At 45.4% G+C, this 21,418-nt stretch overlaps 1 protein-coding gene across 1 annotated transcript in view; it reads left to right on the top strand.

Annotated features, from left to right (window-relative positions):
* The window catches only part of syne1a (spectrin repeat containing, nuclear envelope 1a), a 109,754-nt gene that overhangs the window by 26,373 nt on the left and 61,963 nt on the right, over window positions 1-21,418 (top strand). The window contains exons 35-59 of the mRNA XM_084560081.1: window positions 91-278; window positions 1,350-1,473; window positions 1,587-1,753; window positions 1,836-1,989; window positions 2,121-2,776; window positions 3,236-3,415; window positions 3,523-3,676; window positions 4,178-4,336; window positions 4,925-5,107; window positions 5,205-5,306; window positions 5,614-5,817; window positions 6,137-6,344; window positions 6,893-7,008; window positions 7,336-7,541; window positions 7,644-7,805; window positions 7,886-8,165; window positions 8,436-8,608; window positions 9,473-9,782; window positions 9,906-10,070; window positions 11,138-11,497; window positions 12,853-12,989; window positions 15,921-16,098; window positions 18,053-18,235; window positions 19,385-19,528; window positions 20,749-20,904. Coding sequence (XP_084416207.1) covers window positions 91-278; window positions 1,350-1,473; window positions 1,587-1,753; window positions 1,836-1,989; window positions 2,121-2,776; window positions 3,236-3,415; window positions 3,523-3,676; window positions 4,178-4,336; window positions 4,925-5,107; window positions 5,205-5,306; window positions 5,614-5,817; window positions 6,137-6,344; window positions 6,893-7,008; window positions 7,336-7,541; window positions 7,644-7,805; window positions 7,886-8,165; window positions 8,436-8,608; window positions 9,473-9,782; window positions 9,906-10,070; window positions 11,138-11,497; window positions 12,853-12,989; window positions 15,921-16,098; window positions 18,053-18,235; window positions 19,385-19,528; window positions 20,749-20,904 — 5,049 coding nt within the window. The remainder of the gene's footprint in view (window positions 1-90; window positions 279-1,349; window positions 1,474-1,586; window positions 1,754-1,835; window positions 1,990-2,120; window positions 2,777-3,235; window positions 3,416-3,522; window positions 3,677-4,177; window positions 4,337-4,924; window positions 5,108-5,204; window positions 5,307-5,613; window positions 5,818-6,136; window positions 6,345-6,892; window positions 7,009-7,335; window positions 7,542-7,643; window positions 7,806-7,885; window positions 8,166-8,435; window positions 8,609-9,472; window positions 9,783-9,905; window positions 10,071-11,137; window positions 11,498-12,852; window positions 12,990-15,920; window positions 16,099-18,052; window positions 18,236-19,384; window positions 19,529-20,748; window positions 20,905-21,418) is intronic.

Genomic DNA, 21,418 nt, shown 5'->3' with positions numbered 1-21,418 from the left:
AGTAATTGTGCGTTTATTTTATTGTTTTAATTGTTGGAGTGTTGCTAGCTGCCGTGGAGTTGATGACAAGTGCATTTCCATTTACTCCAGGAGGTGTGCCAGAGCGTTGGGCAGCTGAAGCCCAGGCTGATGGCTCTGTGTTCAGCCACGAAGCGGCTCGGAGAGGGCGGCCAGCTGGAGGAAGAGGTGGCTAACCTCCAAAAGCAACAGACACTGTTAATGGGAAAGGCTGCGGAAAAGCAATCTACATTAGAGAGCCTTCTAGCTCTGTGGCAAAGGTACAGTAAACAGCAGAAAACGTGTGTTTGTCTGAGAAAGTAGAGCCAAGTGATAGACAGTGGGAAAAGAGTGGTGCGAAGGTTTACCAACTGAAGGCGTTTCTCATCCTCCACTCCAGTCATCATGCGTAAGGCTTTATCCTGGATGTATTGCTGTCTACAGTTGTGTCGTGCAGAGCAGGGTATCTTGTGTGTGTGTGTGTCTTGAAAACCTAGAAGAGGTGCATTTGAAGAAATATCTTCTGTAAACAACACCCTGAACAAGGACTGCTGAAGGCTTGTATTATATTTTCTGTACTGCCGTAGACTTTCTTTCGGCATTTCCCTGTCAGTTTTCATCCCTGCTCACACACATATCTCATTCCGATTGCATAAACATTGCCATTTCCCCTTTTATTGTGCACGCGCCCTTTCTGCCGAATCCCTCCCGTCCACGTCAATTTCCTCTTTTATTCTGCGAGCCATTCACTCATCTTGGTGCGATGCGGAAAAGCAAGATCTTGTCTTCAACACAGTCTGCCTGTCCCCCTGTCAGCCGCTGCATTTCTATTCTAATTACATGCTTTTCTTATCACTTTCTTTGTCACACAATAGACTTTCACCGCAGCGATTGTTTCTCATTTGCGAGAAGAAAATAATGATCCAGCCACATGGTAGCGGTTAAAAGTGCAAAATCTTCTGTATTTACGCAGCTGGGGACTCTTTTTAAAATTAACTCTGTTATATTTATTTGCAGCTAAACTTCAGCTGGGTTTATGTGTGTCTGTTTGTGTGTGGCCGTGTGTTTCTCTGTAGCCAACCTCATCCTCTTCCCTGCAGGTATATGTATGAGGGATTACTTACAGCACTGGGTGCTCTGGCAAGATATGGTTGCCCCATTATGACCCTGTCACTGATACTGAGCTATAGAAAGATAAGAAATGTATCTGTGTGTGTCATTTTGTGTGTGTATATACTAACAACATAGGCTGTTGCTGGTGTTGATGCATTGTTGAATCAGAATGTATTCTTTTGTAAGAATGATACTTAAAGCTTACACTTTCTTTGACTTGAATAAATTTGTATCTGCAGATATGAAAAGGAGAATTCATCCATGAAAAGCTGGCTGGACAGGTGTGAGTCCGTCTGCTGCCCAGACACTGAACTGCTCTCTGCAGATAAAATAAAGCTTAGGAATGAACTACAAAATGTGCAGGTAAAAAACCCTTTACTTGGTCTTTACAACTTGAAAAGCTGAAATGAACTTTCTGAACTGATTAGTTTTTTTAATTTGCATATTTATTTGAAAAATGTTATTCATCTTTCCAGGAGATGCAGAGGGAGACACCATCCTATGACGCTCTCCTCCAGGGTCTTATGAATCTCAGGCTTTGTCTGTGCCCCACAGCAGCTGAAGCTCGTGTCCAAGAGCTTAGCGATGATCTGAAACAGCTACAGGAGAGATGCACTTCTGTGAAGAACAGCATATCACACAGGTTTTTAAAGATTATATAGCCAGTAAATCTTCTAATTACTGTGATATTTTAATCCAAACTGGCCTCCAATCTCTCCTTTAAGGTTTAAGCTGCTGGAGCTGCAGTTGGAGCACTTGGAGCAGTTTGATCAGGCACTTCTGACCCTGACGCAGAGGAGTGAAAACTTCCTGTCTGGCCTGAGAAGCTCGTCCCAGGTCGATATTGTTGATCTTGAGTCTGCAATTACTAAGCTTAAGGTGAGAAATCAATCCTATGCTGTCAACAACTTTTATAGGCCTTGTGTAGTCCTGTAGTTACAGTAAGCAAGTTTATATTGATTGCCGTAGGAGCTAATATAAATGTGTCTAATTGAACCATCGTGTTGCAGGAACATGAGGGACAACTGAAGCAGAGTGCATCACTGAGAGCGACTCTTCATCAAAGAGAGTCCTCCCTGCTTGGCACTTCTACCCCGGAAGCCCAACAGCAGATCCAGGGCTGGATGGAGGACTGCCTGCAACCCCTCAGTGAATCCCAGCGTCTCCTTCTCCTCCGGAAAGAGTGCCTGTCCGAGTTAAAGACTTTCCTCGAGAAGCATGCTGCGGCAGCTAAAGCCGTGCGCCAGCTTCATGAGGCGGTGGAGGGCAGGGGGAGCTGGGACCGCTCCAAGGCTGAAGAGCTTCATCACGGAATTGGGGAAGTGGCTAAAGACGTGGCCCGGCTTGAGGCCGAGGCGGTCGGGTTGGACGGGCAGCTGAGCAAGGCACACCTGCACCTGTGTGGAGCGGAGTGGAGGGGCTCTAAGGATGTGAGCCACCCCCAGGGTAGAACGTCTTGCAGAGGACAGGCTGTGGCCCTCACGATGGCTCTGGAGGAGGTACAGAAGGGAGTGGGGTGGAGGCAAAGCGAAGCGGACGCTTTAGGTGCCTTGTGGAGCTCCTTCAGAGAGAGGAGGGAGGAGGTCATGAAGAATTTGAAGAAGCTGGAGGAAGATGCAGAACAGGAGGGAGCTAGAGAGATCTCAGTGCAGGCTTTTCAAAACAGGTAGGTACATTTTAATCTACGCACAAAAACAGACTTCTCCACCCTGAGGTAATCATTTTAGACTTACACATTCCCTTTTAGCTGTTAGGTGTGCATGTTAATAAATCAACAAATAACATAATCCAAGCAAGAATCGTTTTACTCAACTTAAATAGTTCTATACCTTCCTCATTTGGATTAGAGCTAGATCTTACTGAAGTAATCTGACTCAGAAATGACAAGATCACTGAATTAGTTGAGCTGCAGTCTGGTGCCTCTATTATATGTAATAAAATGTAATGCTGAATATATTTTTTCATTTTCAATGCATCCTGTCGGCTTTGGCCAAACGTCTCTCATGAATATAAAGTATATTACACAGCCAAACTACAAATGAAATCCATTTAAATTTTGATAAATAAGATGTTGGAATCGGGCTACTATTCCCCCATTGTTTCCTCCTGCATCTATTTCTCCCAGGCTGCGTTTCTTTGTCCAGCTGGAGGATGAGCTCCAGTCTCTGCAGCACTCCCAGCGCTGGTTAGAAGAGAAGGGAAACCAGCTGGCCCAGAGAGACAGTGAGCTGGCGGGAGAGGCTCTCAGGGAGGTCGCGCTGGTGAAAGCAGCCTGGGAGAACGTCAGGACTCTTCTTACCAACAGGTAAGGAGTGGAAATGACCGCTTGATTACGGATAATAAACCAATTTAAAATCATGGTCTCTGTTTCTGATCGTCTAGTGTTAATCGCCACTTTTTTTCCATATGCAGTCAAGAACAGAGTGGAGTTGTGGTCGATCTTCTCCGCCGTTTCCACCACCTGAAGTCAATCCTTGCCACGGTTGTGGAGAATGCTCAGACTGTCGCTCACAATCTGCCTGACCATAACCATAATGCTCAGGAGGCAAAGAGGACTTTCACCCGAGTCAGTTTCCTTTTGTTTTTCTCCAAAAATTGTAAATGAGGAGTGCCCTCATGTTCCTCAGACATGTGTCATATAGTCCACCTAGCTTTGTTCTCACGACAATCAAGACAGAACATCAATTGTTTAGAGAGACTCTTTTTTTGCAATTGATTACATAACTAACTCTAAACATTTAGGTGAGTTAGTTTCGGGGATACTTGATGGAAGCAATTCATTGCTAACTGTGATTTTCCATGGTTTCCTTTGATGCAGTGTATATATATCCAATGTATCATCTGTAAAAGCTAAGAAAAAAGGAAATCAAGATTACGGTGCAGTTCTATTTTTTTATAGCTATATAACTTCATCTGGGATATTGTTCTTAAAAACCTTCCAGCTTTCACCGGGTGGTAAAATCTCAGCAATGCATTTCAGCAATGTCCTCCCCTCCAGTTTTTACTGTATCTCTCCCTCTAGTGGTGGCCCGTTGTCATTCCTCATGCTCGTTTTCTGTCCCCACAGCACGAGACTGTCCAAGCCGAGCTGAGAGAAAAGCAGGAGGACATGGACCAGCTCATCAGCACGGTCGAGGACCTGCAGAGAGAGCTGGAGAAGGTTCCCAGCTCTGATATGGGCTCCATCCAGAGAGACATGGAGACACTTAGAGACCAGTGGCTGGTGGTGAGTGACGCGCGTGCTGGGTCATGCTTCAGCTTTGGTAAAACAATGTCTTATAAAAGACAGAAATTATTCATATAAATGCATTAATCATTGACATCCTGGAGACAGTCAGGATTTACCCTGTCAAGATTGTTTTTAAATGTGATAATGATTGTGAATACTATAAAAAAAAGGGTTCTATTGTCTACTGAGTCTATGGAAAGAAATCAATTATTATGTCCAAAATCCAGCACTGCCAAACACTTGAGCCATTTCTCCTTTAATTATATTTATTTCTTTGTTTTTTTTCTCCCCCTTTTTTCTTTTTTATTCTGTTTTGGGATTTAGTTGACTGTTCAGCTGTCACAAATGAGACTGAAAAATAAACAAGTCTAGACAGGTTACCTTCCTCTCACTTCTCACTCCCACATCTGTCAAACTAATTATGCTAAGATTTTCTTCCACCTCCCTGTAAAGCCCACCCTCGTTACACAGAGAGAGAGACTGTGAGAAAGCTGAACACAAAGGAGAGGGACCCTTCCTCTCCTGTTGATTGAGATGTATTCTTTTCTATAATAACAGAGCGCGTGCTGCTTTCTGTTCTTTCAGATCGCAGAGAAAATACAGACCAACGCGGAGAGACTGGGCTACTGTGTGGCGCTCTGGGATGACCTGAAAGCGATGGAGCAGGACATCAACCAGTGGACGGCCACGTCCATCGCTGACCTCACCGACACCGTCTCCACTCTCAGCGACAGGGGGAAGACAGAGGCCCATCTCGCCACCTTTCAGGTCAAAGCACAAAAGACAAAAGGGTGCATGAGTGATGACAGCGGCGTGGTGTAATGTTCGGTGAATTAACAGTGGGTGTGATTTAATTGCCTTGCAGGTGGAGGTTGACAAACGAGAGCAGAGGCTGGATGTCCTGCAGGAGAGGGTGTCAGAGCTGAAGGAGCGAGCCAAGCTGCAGGAGACCCCGTTACAAATGCAGGTGAATGTACCTGGAGGAACTTGAGTGAATGCAGGAGGCTTGCTTCAAACTTTAAAAACACTTCTACATCTGGTATTAAATTATAACAAGCTTTATGACGATTTTTGTTATGCTTAGGAACAGGGATTATTAAAGCAACCTCTTGAATCTTTAATGTTTGCTATTGAAGAACATGTTGCAAATGTGATTTATGTATGAAATACAAGTTCTAAACATTTTTTATGAATTTCACTGTTTACTTCCTTTTCAAAAGCACAAGAACTGATCTTCTTTGTGAAATGTTGCTGAACTGAATTTATTGAACCAGGTCCTGGAGTCAGATCTGAGGAAGAAAATAGCCCACGCGCAGGAGGTGTACAATCAGGCCAAACACGCTCTGACCTACTTCAGCTTCCAGAAGCAGCGGCTGGAGGACCTCATGTCCCAGATGGTCGAGCGACTGGAGGCGGTTGAGGGTTCCTTATCGGACCTCACTGAAGCCACTTCCCCGGAGGACATTGGTACAGTTAAGGTATGGCGCTGGCATTTCCTTCAGTGTGGCTTGAAAACACTCTAAGTTTAAGGACTATACAAGCTTTTGTGGGACATATTACCAATATTGTTAAGTTCATTATTACTGGGACAGCTTGACACTCTTTGCAAAACTATTTGCTAAAGAAATATTAATACCGAACTTCAATATTCAGTGTGTTACAGAAGAGACTTGCTGTTTTCAAGTCCCTCGTCAGGAGAACAGTAACAACAGTATAGCTTCCAGCAAGATAGACTCTGTAGATCAGATACAGATATTGAGATAAGTCTGTTAACAGTGCTTGCTTTTTATTTCTCAGGACCTGCAGAGTATTGTGCAGCAGCAGAGGGCAGACATGGACTCGGCTAGAGATGCCTTGACCGCCCTGTGCCGGTCGCACCCCTCTCAGGAGCTGTCGCGCCTCTCCTCTGATCTGACTTCAATTGCCAAGCGAACAGAGGCTGTAGCCCATCGCTGTGCCAAGACCAGGGGCAGCCTTCAAGATGGTCTACAGCTCCACTTCAACGGTAAGAGATATGACGGATCTCTTCTTCTCTTCATGGTCCGTATCAGGGCTTAATTTTTTCTTTGTCATAACTTCGCCCCCACGAGCAGAAATTGCTATTCTAACGCTTAAAATCTCATAATCACCCAGTCAAACTGTGAACTATTACATGAAGCTGTGTCATTCGTCCATGTTAGTGTGTTGATTATCCTACATTTTTCCCCTGAGCACAATCAGTCCGCCCACAACTGCTCTCACTCCGTTGACACACACTGTCAGGTGCACTGGTGCACTCTCACTGCTCCGACACACACCTGTGCCTCGGAGACTAATGTCGCTCTCGTCACATCTGCTCTCAAGGGAGTCATTTTGGGCTTGTTGTCAAGGCAACCTCGCACTGCATAGCTCGGACACGCCCACACAACCCATCTGTCTCAACACTCGCTCCCCTCTCCTTCAGGTTGCCTCGCTTCTGAATCATTTATGTCTATATTTATCAGTCATCCTCAACTTGTCACCGTATCACTCTTTTAGCTTTTAGCTCATCTGTCTTTTTCTGTTCCTTCGGAGCAGAGCTCATAGAGGACTTCCAGTCCTGGCTCACAGATCGAAAGTTGGAGTTGAAAGAATGCTGTAATCAGTCAGGAGATGTTGCTGTCCTTTCGGCCAAGTTACAAAGACTAAAGGTACTCTTTTATGTCATATTCCTTATGTTACAGATGTTAGAGCATTGCACTAAAAGGTTATAAGGTCTCTCAGTTTTTGATACCAGTGTGTTACTTAACTTTATTAATAATTGCAAGTCTAAACCTTCAATGTTGCTGCATTACACCAAACTAAGCCAAGGCTTGTATTTCACGAACATTTCACAATCAGTTAAATGGGTTCTAATGAAAGAACTAATGCTCACAGAGTAAGTTGGTCAAAGTTGATTTAAGTCTATGTGATAAGTCTCGATCTCCAGATCTGACATCTGCTCTACAAGCAACACATTCCTCTTCTTCTATCCACAGGTGTCAGTCGAGCGGACATCAGAGGGCGAGGAGCGTCTTTCTCAGATTCGTGAGGAAGCCCAGAGGCTTCAGCTCCACCTGCCAAAAGCTGGAGCAGCCCAAGTCCAGGAGAATCTCTCTTCCTGTCAGAGAGATTGGAGAAACTACCTGGACAGCTGCTCTCAGAGCCAACAAGACTTAGGAGAGAGCATTGGCCACCTGAAAAAGTAAGTAATCATCACTTTCACTGCCTAATATTTGCACAGAGAAATGTTGATTAAACAGGAACATGCCTCTCATCTATTCTTCTCTCACTTCTCTTCTCATAGTTTTGATGCCTGTGTGGAGGGTGTGAGAGAGTGGCTGCAGCAGATGGATCTCAGCCTCAAGAGTGACCCTGTTCTTGGGGCAGAAAGCCAGCAAGGAGCCCCAGACATTACAGAAGAACTGGAGAAGATGGAAAACATCCATAAGGAGCTTATAGCAAGAAGGTTTGTATACATGCACCATATGTTATTTACAGTAGCACTTACTTTTAAATATTCATAACAATCATATTTTCTCTTTTAAGGGAGTCTATTGAGCGTCTCAGTCAGGAGGCCCAGGCTCTCTCTGAAGCAGGCCGGGGTTCAGGAGGAGAGGTCAGAGTGACAGGGCAGCTCCAGATGGAGCACCAGGCCCTGCTGAAGGCAGCCAGAGAGAGGCTGCGAGGCTGCCAGGAGAGCCAGGCCTTTGGAGACACCCTCCAGGGAGTTTGGGCCTGGCTGGAGGAGATCCAGGAGAGACTGGGTACAGTAGACAGCACGATGGGGACCAAAGAGCAGTTAGAGCAGAGGCTGGAGACTGTGCAGGTGAGAAGACTATGTTTAACTGTAATTTATGTCAATATTATAAATGAAAAAAGGCACGAATCTGTAATTGTTAGGATCGTCAAACCTACACATATATTAGATTGTTCTTTACATAATAATTTTACAGAATGTCTTATATACTTATATACTTATTTTACAATGTACAGTTATTACAGTGAACACAAGAGGGGGCTGTTGGCTCAATAAACGTTTTCATCTTAAATTTGATGTTTAAGTTCAATACACTGAGACTTTGCTCCGTTTGCACAGGACATCCTGCTTTTGAAGGGAGAGGGGGAGGTCAAACTGAACATGACAATGGGTAAGGCCGAGCTCGCCCTGCGCAGCTATGGAGCCGCCGGGCAGGAAGTGGTCCGTTCTCAGTTGCAGGAAGTAGAGGATGCTTGGGCTACACTGCTAGTGACTGCCATGAGCTGCCACAGGTACTATTGCTCACCTTGAACTATTACCTGGTGTATACTCTGGAAATGTATTTCCCCCATACATTCAGAGTACCCGCAGGGTGCAGTTAATTTCAAAAGAAGGGGTTTCTGCTTTAACTAATTGTTCTGCCATAGCATACACTGTAACTGTGTCAACTGTAAACAAAATTCTTTCAGCCGTTCTTGATTTTATCAGTTTCTTTTTGTGCCATTAAAACATTTGCCTGAGGATATTTTGGAGGCAATTTATCTGTGTGCCAAAAAATCCTTCCTCTTGGGAGCAGGTTATTTCCATCATGATAGATGGATATGTCAATGCTATTAATTACCATTAGGCTAAATACAGAAATATTTGTCTCGTTTCCTAACCCTGATTGATGCGACATAGTGTGTGCTCTCCTGTGTTTGTGTGTGTGTTTGTGTGTGTGTGTGTGCATGACAGCACGGCTTGTGTGTTTAATTGAGCAATTATGGCCCCTCCTAGAAAAATTGATCTCATTAGGGACTAAATGGTGGATGGCTAACAGTGGGTCACACATGGGGTGTGTTTGTGTTTTAAGTGGATCGGGATAACAGGAGGCGAGGGGCAGCAGGTGAACTGGAGGTGCACACGTGTGTGAGTGTGCGAATGCTGGCGGTGTTTGTACATGCAGGGGTAACAGATGGCAACGAAAATGATCTCTGTCTGTGTGTGTTTGAGCCTCCCGATAAAAGGGGATAAAGGCACTAAGCCAGCATTACTGGCTTTCACTGACAAATTCTTTGCCTCTGTCTTGGATGTGGAAATACGCACCAAGATTATTTGATTTTAAAATGATGTGATTGCCTGCGAGGAATTATTGAAACATTTGTTCGTGTCTCCAGTCGGTTAGAGTGGACTGTGTCTCAGTGGGGAGGATACCTGGAGAGCGCTGCACAGCTGCGCTGCTGGATGGAGGCTGTGGAGCGGGAGGTGTGTGCTCCTCTCATACCCCAGCCCGGACCCAGAGAAAAGGCCTCCCAGCTGGAGAGACTTAGAGCCCTGCTGACGGACCTAGAGGACCACCAGATGGCACTGTCCAGCCTGGAAGAAAAAGCCAGGGAGCTGTTCAAGAAAACCGGTGATGCCAGCTTTAACCATGGTGCTCGCACCCAGCTGCAAGTGCAGTTTGATGAACTCACAGCTTTGGTGGAGGTACAAAGAATGTGCAGATAGTAAAAGACACTGAACCTCTGGTCCGATGCATCCTATAGTATGCACTACTTCCGATGAAAAGTTATATACAGGAATAATTCATTGTTTGTGTCCATTCTGCAGGAGAGAGTACGACTGGCTCAGGCAGTGGTGTTGGAGCACCAGGATTACCTGGAGGCAGTTAGAGAGCTCACTGACTGGCTGATGACTGCAGGGGAGGAGCTACAGCATTGGTCCGAGACCGCCAGAGACTCCTCCTCAATCAAGAAGAAACTGTCGGAAGTGAGGGTAAGAAAGAGTGACGCACTTAACTTCTATAATAAGAGTTTACACTTCTAAAGAAGTGGCTAATTATATATTTCCCACTGAGACCACATCGGTTCACTCCCCCTTTTGCGTCTTGCAGTCACTGCTGGTTATTGTCATGGAACTATTGAGATGAGTATCACACTGTTAATTTTGCAGCATTACAGTACATATTAGGATTAACAGTGAGCATTACCACCACTCTAACTTTAAGCAGCAGACCATGCTTCGAGTGCACATGTAGATCCAGTTTCGAGGTGTTATATCCATTATTTTTTTGCTCCGATAATAGATTTCCAATTGATCTGAACCTGTCTTATTTTAATGGGTTCCCACTGTGAACAGGAGGGAAATTATGCGGGGGAACTGGAATTGGTTCTCAAATATCTGGACCATTATCGTATTTAAATGGTAAAAGAGACGAGCTCTGGAATTAATGTCTACGCTTTTCTCTGTTCAATAATTCTGCTATTACAGCGGAGGGAAAAAAATAAAAAAACGTGTGGAGAAATTGATTTGCATTTAAATTTTACACATGGGCCCTAATTATCACATTGTAAATGTGTGTTTGCAGAGCCATGGCGTGAAGCCTCGCAGTAGAAGTGGAAGTATAATTTCTTTAATACACAAGCTACTTTTCATTTTTATTCAGTTCCAAGGTTAATGTTTGTATCAGTCTCCATCAGATACATTTCTCCCCTTTTTAATCCGACTATCAGCGCGCCGCTGTCACATCGCACTCAAGTGTTTTCACACCATCTGCCTACCAAGTGTAACCTTCCCATAGAGAATGACGGATAGATTTGAGACGTATCAAGAGGAGAATTAAATCACAACAGTAGAGAGAGAAAATACAGTGATAGTAAATGAAAACACAAAGCATCAGAACTATTGGAGCACAGAAAGAATCGATTGAACAAGTATTAGTGTAGGATAAGACTACATAGGTAGCTTTAAATAGAATCGGCTGCACGTCTAGAGACCGCCGTTTCCGTAGCCACAGTTTCCGTAGCAACTTTGTCTCACGCCTATCCTTCCCATCTTTCCAGGAGCGCGTGGAGTGCCGACTCCTGGAAGGCCGAGAGCGCCTCAGCCGGGTGCGTCGCAGCGCCGCGTCCACGGCGGAGCACACGGCGGCGGTGGGCTGCGAGGCCATGGACCGTCAGTTGGGGGCGCTGTCGCACGCCCTGGAGCAGTGGGAGGGGGCCGCACTGAGGGCCAGGGACGGCCTGGAGGGGGCCCTGGCTGCCGCCGCGGCTTCGGAAGAGGAATACGATCGCCTGACCGCCAGGCTGGAGGACGAGTTGAAAGACTTCGACGCGCTGCTGAGGGGCTGGAGCCAGGAGCTGATTAGAGCTGAAGGGCGGAGCAACGGCGAGGAAGCAGTGGAGGGATGGCAGCTGGCTAAGGTAGCATAAAATTTAACATAATGTCTAAATTATTCATTGTGCCACTTCTCATAATAGTTTATTAAAAAAAAACTCTGGCATGTGTAAAAGCTGACGGCCGCCACAGAGAAGGTGATTAACATTGTTTAATGGAATAAACACACACACTGTGCAGACATACATCCTCTGCATTCAGCTTTGCTTTCTCTATCAGTAATTATCCATTCTATTCGTAAATGCTAAAAACAGATTAGTTTGTTAATCAGCTTTTCTGGAATGACCAAGGAGTGACAGCCTAAATCCCATCAGTCTTCCCCTGCTGTCCCCTCTACCCCCTCCTTCTTTTGTTTTTGCCATTATTTCCCACTATCTCTCCGCTCCAAACATTCACTTATTGTTTTCACTCTTTTTTTCCCCCGTGTCTGCACTCTGAACTGAAGTGTGCGGTGATGTCTTCCTCGGCTGCCGGGGTTATTTCTTAGATGCTCTCGCTCCTCACCTCCCCTGCTGCTCGTTTCTAACCTCCACAGGATGTTTACAGTGTGACAGTTTCTCTGTGTCGTCAAGGCCCGCCTGCCTGTGCAACCTCACACTCCTGCCCCGGGCTTCTTGAGCCATGTCTATCTCCGGTTTTCCTCAATTTGGGGCTGTCAAAGAACAGAGGAGGAGTTTTCCCCTCCTCCGCTTCTCTCTCTCCTCCTCCTCCTCCTCCTCCTCCTCCAGCCTGCTTCCTGCGTCCAGCCTTGTTTTCGTTACGTGCTTGTTTGTGTGCGTTTGAACCAATTCTGCGTCTGCGAGGGCTGACAGCTGAATTCCACCGGGAGAGAGCGTGAGAGTGTGAGAGGGAGGAAGAATGTGTGAGCGGGAATAAGTGGAGGGAGCGGGAGGAGGAGGAGGAGGAGGAGGAGAGAGAAAGTCGTGGAACGATAGGAGGAGGGAGGAGAAGGAGAAGAGAAGAAGAGAGCAACGGGTCCACAAGAAGGGAGGGAGGGTCGTTTACTCACCGTACGTCAGAAGGAGAGAGGGAGAGCTTGTACATATTTCATGGGACAGGATTTCATGACTGTGTGAGCGCAGAATGTGAGGCACGCTGAGGCGAACGTTAGGAGAACGCTATCCACGGCTCCTTCCTGCCTCGCTCCTCGGAGAACAGAAATGCTATTGTACGGGCGGCACTGTGAGTATGTGTGCATGCGAATGTGTGTGAGGAGAGGGAAAACGACCGAGGCAGGGTGTGAATAGGAATGCGAGAGCACTTATTGGAGGGTGTCATGCAGATCTGTTAGTTGCTTGTCTCTGTTTGACACACACACACACACACACACATGCGCACTGAGCCAGCTGGTGACGGTTTGACTGTTGATGTTTTGCCGTAGGAAATACTGGAGGGATTGCAGAGCGCTGAGCCGATGGCAGAGAAGTTGAAAAGCCAGCTGAATGACCTGGTGCGATACTCCAGAGACCTGGGCTCACAATCAGACCGGGTCACGGCGCTCATCAAACAGCACAACAGGTGAGAGGATATCTTCCTGCTTTAGTGAAGAGTGAGTGGTGGCTGTAAAGTGAAACACAGACTCATTAATTAGAGAGCTAAACTATAATGCAGCGTTACTTCACGTGGACTCAGTGGAATTATTTCAGCATGGTACAATCTGGCCATTCTGCAAATTAATAATTCAGACTTTTTTGCACCCGCATTTCAGCCAGAACAGTTTGCCGCATCGCTGTGGAAATGCTATGAAGTCATAATCATTATTTGATCACCGAGTGTATTGCGTTCGCAAACATTCAGCTGGCTTTTCCCATCAGTTTTCTTTTTACCGCACATCTGTGTTTCATATCACGTTGTTTGTCAATGCTGTGCCGCCTAATCTAAAAGCCAGCAACAGTTATTTAGATTTAGAGTTTGTTCTCTGGTGATTTTTCATACTGTCTACCACGTCACCAGGGGGAATATCTCACAATGAATTAACAATACGGCTGAACCTCATTATTAGCCCTATAGGAAATGAGTATATAACGCCTAATGCGACCTGACAGCCCTTAAAACACTAAATCTAGAGCATAGATTGTGTGTGTTTAGTCTGCGTGTGGCCGCCGCGAGCACAAAGGTGTGACATGCGTGTCAGCCAGGCGAAGGTGAAAGGTGACGGAGAGCAGCAGCAACCACCAGTTGCTAAGCGACATTTAACCGCCGCCTCCTTCCTTCGCCTCCCGCTTGTTCCCTGCGTTTGTGTCCTTCTCCGGGGTTTAATTTTATGCAAGGTTGAGGGAAATCAGATAAGTTTGGAAGGTCTTTTTTTTTCTCTCGGTGATAAATTGCACGCTTCAGTTTGTTTATTGAGCTCTAATTGCTTGCTTCATATGCACAAGTCAGCCATATGTTCACTGAGCACTTGTTTGTGAACGCACCATGCAATGCCTTTTCAAAAAAAAAAAAACAACAGTGCATGCAAAAGAGCTTAGACGCACAAAAACCATACATATTCAACTTATTCATCATTAACTCGTTGCTTTCCTTGGATCTAATATTAACTGTGTTGCTCGGTGACCGTAACATTTACTGGCACGCTATCTGACTTGTTTGAAATGCTTTGGCGGGCGAGTGGCTTCGGCACCTTTCCTTACTTGGCCTCGCTTTCCTTTTTGGTCCGTAACGCTCTTGGCCTGTGTACTCTTTGCACCTGTCTTGCATTAAGCGCTGCAGAAAGAAGAGTGAAACAGGCAGTGAAAACCAGAGTCAGAGCAGAGGAGACAGAAGAGGAAGATGCAGTAACTCCCCCCTCCTCCTCCTCCTCCTCCTCCTCCTCCCTTTCGTAGCACATGCCAGATTTTGTCTGTCACAGCACAAAAAAGTGCTTCTTCTACACCCATGCTATCCCCGTTGTGTTAGCCTTTCATGCCCTCATCGAATCATTAAAACTCAAGGGTGTTTGTGTGCATGTGTCTGTTTGTCCATTTAAGTGTGTGTGTGTGTGTGTTGTTGTTGTGTGTTTTACCTTGTTTTTTTTTTCCTCTTGCCTCCCTTTGGACTTTAACTCTTGCTTAAACAGCTGCGCACCTTGTTTCCTTGCTGTCATCCTTTCCATCACCTCTCCCCCTCCCTCCTTTGACCTTCACCCTCTGAGTGCCCGCTACGTCTAAAACGCACAGATTCTTCTCTTTTGTTGTCCCGCACCGTCTTCATTTCCATTCTGAATTCAATTATGAGCTTAATTTGCTCGGATTGGCTTTTGCACTTGAGGTTTGTTTTGCTTTGTCTTATACTGTACCTGGCATTGTGCATGTAAAATCATCTCACTTCCCAAAAGGTTAATATAGTGCATTCAGCGCTAAATTCATTCAGTTTGAGTACCAGGAGCAGAAAGCGAGTAGATAGAAGTGGTTTAGAGGTCAAGGTGGTGGATAGTAGTGTAGTCAGTTTTACATTAATGCAGGAGACTTGAGTTGCAAATAATGCAGAGCTGAGAATGGTTTGCTCTTCTATTAATCTGAATCACTAGCTTTCCATTACCTAATAGGTGTAGCTGTGGACTTGGGACTGTAGGGTCATTGGTTCAATTCACCTCAAGTCACAAAAACCTTAAAGCTTGTATGGCTCCAACTGTGCTCAGTACTGTCTGTGTGTACAAATGGATGGGTTAAATGCATCATACCCTATACCACATGGCCAATAAAGCTGATTTATACACTGAAAGTGAATTAAAATAATAATTTGGGCTTCAAACATTACATTATGTCTACATATGTTAGTGATTTTACTCTAATATGACCCGGAGTATTATGCTTCATGGGTTTCATTTTCTGTATTTTCATTTCATGCTTTCAGTGAATGGATCTATTCACTACTGTGTGTATTAGGTGCCCATTGTTATCATTCTTATTGTTATACAGTACATCCATTCAGTTCCACCTTTTAAAGGTATATGAAGAACAGAAGAAAAAGTTCCTGGTAAAACAATACAACTCACCGCAATCCAGACATCATAGGCTCCCTTAAATCTGCTGTCAGCCTTTATTGTAATGTCTTCCATCTCGCCCTCTTTCCTGTGGCATCGAGCTGTCATGCCTCGTTCCCTCCGTCTTGTCACCCCTGTGAACTCTTGCCCCAGTCATATGTTGCCTCTCAACCCCCCTCCCACGCTTGAACCCCGTACCACCATCCCCCACTCTCCCTTCTTTGCCCCGGCGCTCATTCCTTCCACTTCACCCACTTTGCCATTTCTCCACCTGCCCATTTCTCATTCTTCCCGTCCCCTTTATGAGGACAGTATGGACAGTATCTATCCGAGCATATGCATCTGCCTCTTTTGTTTTGATGAACACGTGAACAGTAGGCGGCGAACACTTCCTCTCGTTGCAGCTTCGGTCTTTGTTCACTTCTCTAGAGCGATATCAACCTGCGAACAACATGTAAATTCAGCCCTTTTCTTTATCCCCACAGTCTCAGTCTGCGCGCGTCCAGGGAGTGTCAAAATAAGGAGCGCCTGTTGGAGCAGAGGTTCCGTGCAGCCTTGAGAGACTTCCAGCAGTGGCTGGTCAACGCCAAAATCAGCACTGCCAAATGCTTCGATGTGCCCCAGACGGTCTCAGAGGCCTCCACGGCTTTGCAGAGGATCCAAGTAAGATTTCTTTATTTTTGCAACTCTTATCAAGTTTTGTCTTGTACAAATAGCACTTGGAAATGCCTGATTCTTTCAGAGGATTTATCCTTTCCTGTTACAGTTTTTCAGTCTCTGCTGCTAGAAATATAGAATATATCACCTCCTGCAGCCAACATCCCTTTAATCTGCACACCAGAGAAGCTGTCAGAACAGATCTGCCAGACACAGAAAAGCAAATATAGAAATTGAATCACATTTTTCTTACATTACGCAGGGACACAAGGTAGCAGAGCAAGAATAGAACCTAGTATTTTATTGATTGGGAATGTCAGTAAATATTACTTAAATCAAAATGATTTAATTTGTTTTAGGCTGATTCGCTTTCATTTACTAATGTAACTAACAGCCCAGCATGGTCATATACTTTAATTCTGCAGCTGCTAATTACAAACCAGTCCAAGCTTTAGCTTTCTTTTCATGAAACTGACTGTCTACTTACAAGCTGAAATGATGTTATAGTTGAAGAATCAATCCTTTTTCATTGCTCGGGGGATATATGTATTAACATGCCCACTGTTGAGTGTCCTCTGGTGGGCATGTTGGAGTGACGGGATCTGCAGTAGGCTGGTTAAGCTGGGAATAGGCTCATAGCCAGAAGGGATAAGAGAAAGCTCCACAGCGGGGCTTCTCTGCCATTCTCTTCAAAATGTCTCTGTGTGTCTCATTTTCCGAGACGTCTATGTGTCTTTCTCTGAGATACTGGCAGGTCTGGCAGCCTCTTCAGTGCACCGCGGGGTCCTGGCTAAGAGTCAGGTGCTTGTCTGTTAAGGTAGACGTCCCCACATCCCTGCACCAGACAGTTAATTACCTCTCCGACACCTGACCACATGTACCGCCACATTACCGTCGAGGAATGGTAGTGCTATTGCTGAGATCTTGTTCTAAGACAAGAAAAACGTGATTTATCTATGTAAGAAGTAGTGTTAGTAGTAGTGGAAGGATTTCCATGATTTATTTAATCAACATGGCCACAAAGAGTCAGGTCAGAATGTCAAAAGAGTATTTTACAAGAGTATTGTGTGTGTGCGTACTCCTTCAGAAGTTGGAGTATCTTTGAGGATGAGAGGATGATATCACAGAGTATGTGAAGGAGAGAGGAGTACAGTGGTGATCATGTTTTATTTATTATTGACTTGGTGAGGAATGTGGAACAATGTTTCCGCATGGCTGACCTCCAGGAGGGGCGGGCATGGGAAGGGCAGGCGCGTCCATTGTGTCACGGTTAATTGGTGGTGTACAGTTACAGTGGCTGGGTGGGAGTGGTCTTAAGTGTGAAAATGAGTGAATGAACACAGGACAAAGAGAGAGAATAAAGAGAAACATGAAGAGAGGCAGCGAAACATGCAGACTTTCCATGTTTGTCTGCGTCTTTACTTTACCAAATGAGTGTGTGTGAGGAGGCTGTAGCGTTTCTAAGTGATGTGCTGACTGCACAGATGGTGGAGTGGTCCCTGCTGCGCTACTGTCATCGGCTCATCTCTGAGGGAGGTGTGTGTGTGTCTGTGTCTGTGCGTATTTGTATGCGTGTGTGTGTGTATTGTCGGTGGGTGTGTGCGTAGGAGCTACGTAAAAACCAACACATTTCAGGCTCACTGACTTTCCTTATCTGCGAGTGCATCCCTGGCTCCGGCTCCACCTCCTGCCTTTGGAATCAGTAATAGCTTGGTCCACTGTAATTACCGCTTTCCATGGTGTAAGTCAGATTCTGGGACATCTGTTGGCCATGTGGAAAATGCCCATATTGATTTCAGTTACCCGTCGGCCTTTGCGCAGGAAACAAAACCCAAAAACAAGTTGGGGCTTGTTATTCAGTTCATCTTTTTCCTCAGTTTATATTCACACCCTCTTCCTTTTGTGTGCGTGTTTGTGTTAAATAGTCACAGCTCCTTTGTCTTCGTCCGTATCCCCTCAGGAGTTCTTGAGTGACAGGGAGAATGGCCAGGCCAGGCTGAGTACAGTAGGAGCCAGTGGGGAGCTGCTGATGGCTGTGGTGTCCAAAGACAGAGTGGAGGGAATCAAGGCCAAGGTGGCGAACGCTCGAGAAGACTGGAAGAGCCTGATGAGCAACCTGCAAATGAGAGAAGATGCACTCAAGGTGGGTTTACATTTATTTCTGTTTGGATGTTCTCTCTGAAGTTTTTGGTTAAATAGAGGTCAACTCTAGTCTCTGTGTAACTTGTGTGTGTCTGTTTACCTGCTGTTTATTAGTTTGCAGCTGCAGACCGGTGTGTGTGGAGTGCGTGACAGAGACTTAAAGGGGAACTACTGTTTTTTACAACCTGGACCTTATTTCTGGCATAAAATACGATCGTTTACTCACCCATATAACTTTGGTGTTATTTGGAGTCGTTCATCAGATATTTAGATCTGCGTATATCCATATAGTGGGAGTGAATGGGGCACCGAAACGCAGCCTCTAAATAACGCATTATCTGCCATGAAACTTGTTCATTTCACCAATATTTTGTTACGATACACTAGTGCTATTCCCGTTGACTCCAGTGTTACCTGTTATCTATTCGTGGACGGGCAGCGGTTTGTTGTTCTTTGGCCAGCTGTTCCTCTCTCTGCCTCCGTATCCTCCTTTCAACGAGCTCTTCATCCGTATACTCTGGCTCAAAACAGTAAGGACGTCCATCATAAACAAAGTCGTCGTTCACAAACTCAGAATCGGAAAAATATTCAGCCATGTTGCAAAAAACTAGCAGTAGCAAATTACAGGTAAACAAGCTGCACGGTGCTCAGAGATGACATCATCCAGGTCAGAGGTTAGTAGGTGAATCTACAGACCCCGGATGGTGATAACAGGTAACTCTGGACTCAACGGGGAATAACACTAGCGTATCATAACAAAATATTGGCAAAATGAACGAGTTTCACGGCAGATAATGTGTTATTTAGAGGCTGTGTTTGGGTGCCCCAGTCACTCCCACTATATGGATATACGCTGATATCACCAAAGTTATATGGGTGAGTTAACGATCGTATTTTATGCCAGAAATAAGGTCCAGGTTGTAACAAACAGTAGTTCCCCTTTAACTGCTCATTACGCTTCACATTTTCTATCATGTTATAATGTTTGTGATTGAGATAGGAGCTGTTTGCGCAATATTCTTCTGCGCCCCAATCAATCTGGATCACACTTATTTTATCTAATTAACAGAGTTGTCAGAGTGTCAGTTTGTGAAGAATTAAATGAATACGTCTGTTGTTGTATTTGACAAGTTATGTACAACATTTCCAGAGCCTGCAGTCCCAGATGACGGAGTTTGAGGCCAGTGCTGAGCCTCTGCAGGACTGGCTGAACAGCACGGAGGTCAGAGTTCAGGAGAGCAGCGCTCGGCTACACGACCTTCCAGCCAAGAAACAGGAGCTCAGCAAACTACAGGTATTTTTAAACCCAAACTCCTGCTCTTAACAGACTAAAACGTGATTCTGCTCCATCAGTTTTTTGCCGCCTTTCATGGCCGCTCTTGTAGCAACACAATTTTGCAATACCTCAGAGCGCCCATACCGTAGGATCCCTTTTCAGCTAAATTGCATTACATTGAGCCTTTTACACTGATGTTCTCTCATTCCCCTCCTTCACTCAAGTAAACCTTGTCTTTACACCACAAACTGAATATTAAATAGTTGTGCAAGGCTCCTAAATTGTTAGCTCTCCATCAGATATGGATCCCTGAAGTACAATTTCAAATCAGTGGGGAAAAAGAGAAGGACCTAATTACATTAGTCGAGCACCGCTGGATCAAAATAGAACAGCGTCTTGATACAATAGTCAGAGGAAAAGTCCAGAATCTAATTAATTCTCCTTCTGTCACAGCTGAAGCGCTGCGTGGCTAAAAGGCCTTTTTTTCAGGATGCGATAACAGCGTCTGCCTTCGTCTGGCAGAGACAAGAAAGGAAGAGAGGCACGAAGCGTTAAAAAGATAAAACTGACAAAAGAGAAAATATATCAAGCCCATCTCAAAGCTCTGCCCTTATCATTGTTGCTATTTTTGTATTTACTTTGTCGCCCGCCGTAGCACTTCTCCTCGTCGCCTTTTGTCTGGCCCTGCAAGCAATTACATCTCTCCCCTGAACACCTGAAGTACAGTACAATACAAGCCGGCTTCAGCGTCTGATCCTGTGTTGGCAAAATCCTCTTTACCTTTTCACATCTATACCCCCCCGGCCTTCCTTTACGTTATTTTATCAGCCTTGTCCTCCTCTCCCTGTTTTGGGCTGTGGCGTCTAACTGAATGACGGCGTTTTCCATTTAAAATGAACATCAAGAGAAATACTGCTGATGGCTTGTTTTTACGATGTTCCTCTACCTTGTTGTTATCTGTGTCTTTGGTGTGCTCTTGTTTCTCTGCCTGTACTTGTGACATGTTGCCTCAATATCCCTCCTCTGTGCCTCTCACACCTCCCGTCTCCTCCTGTCATGAAAAACACTATTATTTTGTCATTTCATTTCCCCATTTTATGGTGCTTACACACAACCACCCTTTCCAATCTGTCACTTTTAACCCTGCACTCCCGACGACACTACTCATCCACATCCTACCGCTCCATCTGTGTTTTTCCCCACCTCCTCGTCGTTTGTCTTGCTTCACACTGGCCCAGTGTGTACTGGAGGAGATGGCCAGTCGGGAGGTAGAGCTGGGCAGACTCAGAGAACGAGCTCACCGTCTCTGGGAGGGACAAGCAGCCGGCAAGGGCTTCGTGCACAGAGTATCACAGCTGTCAGCACAGTACCTAGCCCTCAGCAACTTAACCAAGGTAACACTGCTCCCACCCAGTAACCCCTTGTCCCCCTTTCTTGTCCCTTTACTGTATTTGTGCTTCCGTCACAGACATGCTGCAGCATGCCGAAATGTGCCTTTGCTTGACTCATGTCCTGTCGGTTAAAACTTTGGAGCTGTCTGTCCGGCCGTGTTGTTCACTGTTGATCTAAGGGGTTTGTCATGTCATGGATTATTCCCCTGCTGCACATTAGTCACTGTCGCTCTAATCAGCTCGCCTCTTGGCAAATTTATTCCACCCAAGGAAGTCGCCGCATCCAGAGCAATTTACCTGAGCGCTGTAATCTATCTCACCTCCAAAAGGCCCTTGTGGTTGCCGCCTCATCAACATAAAAAGGCCAAACCTGTGCAGCTTACCTTTATTCACTGAAGCACTTCTAAAAGGCCAGAGCTGAAATGTGTCAGCGCTCCAGAAGCCGACCTTTTTTTTGAAGCTCTCATTAGATTGGTCGCACTCTTATGATTAATTCGGCGTATCCTACAACAAAACA

The sequence above is a fragment of the Chelon labrosus genome, assembly GCF_963514085.1.
Source record: "Chelon labrosus genome assembly, chromosome: 14".
In the NCBI taxonomy this organism is placed as follows: domain Eukaryota; kingdom Metazoa; phylum Chordata; class Actinopteri; order Mugiliformes; family Mugilidae; genus Chelon; species Chelon labrosus.
This window is presented reverse-complemented; position numbering and strand designations above follow the sequence as displayed.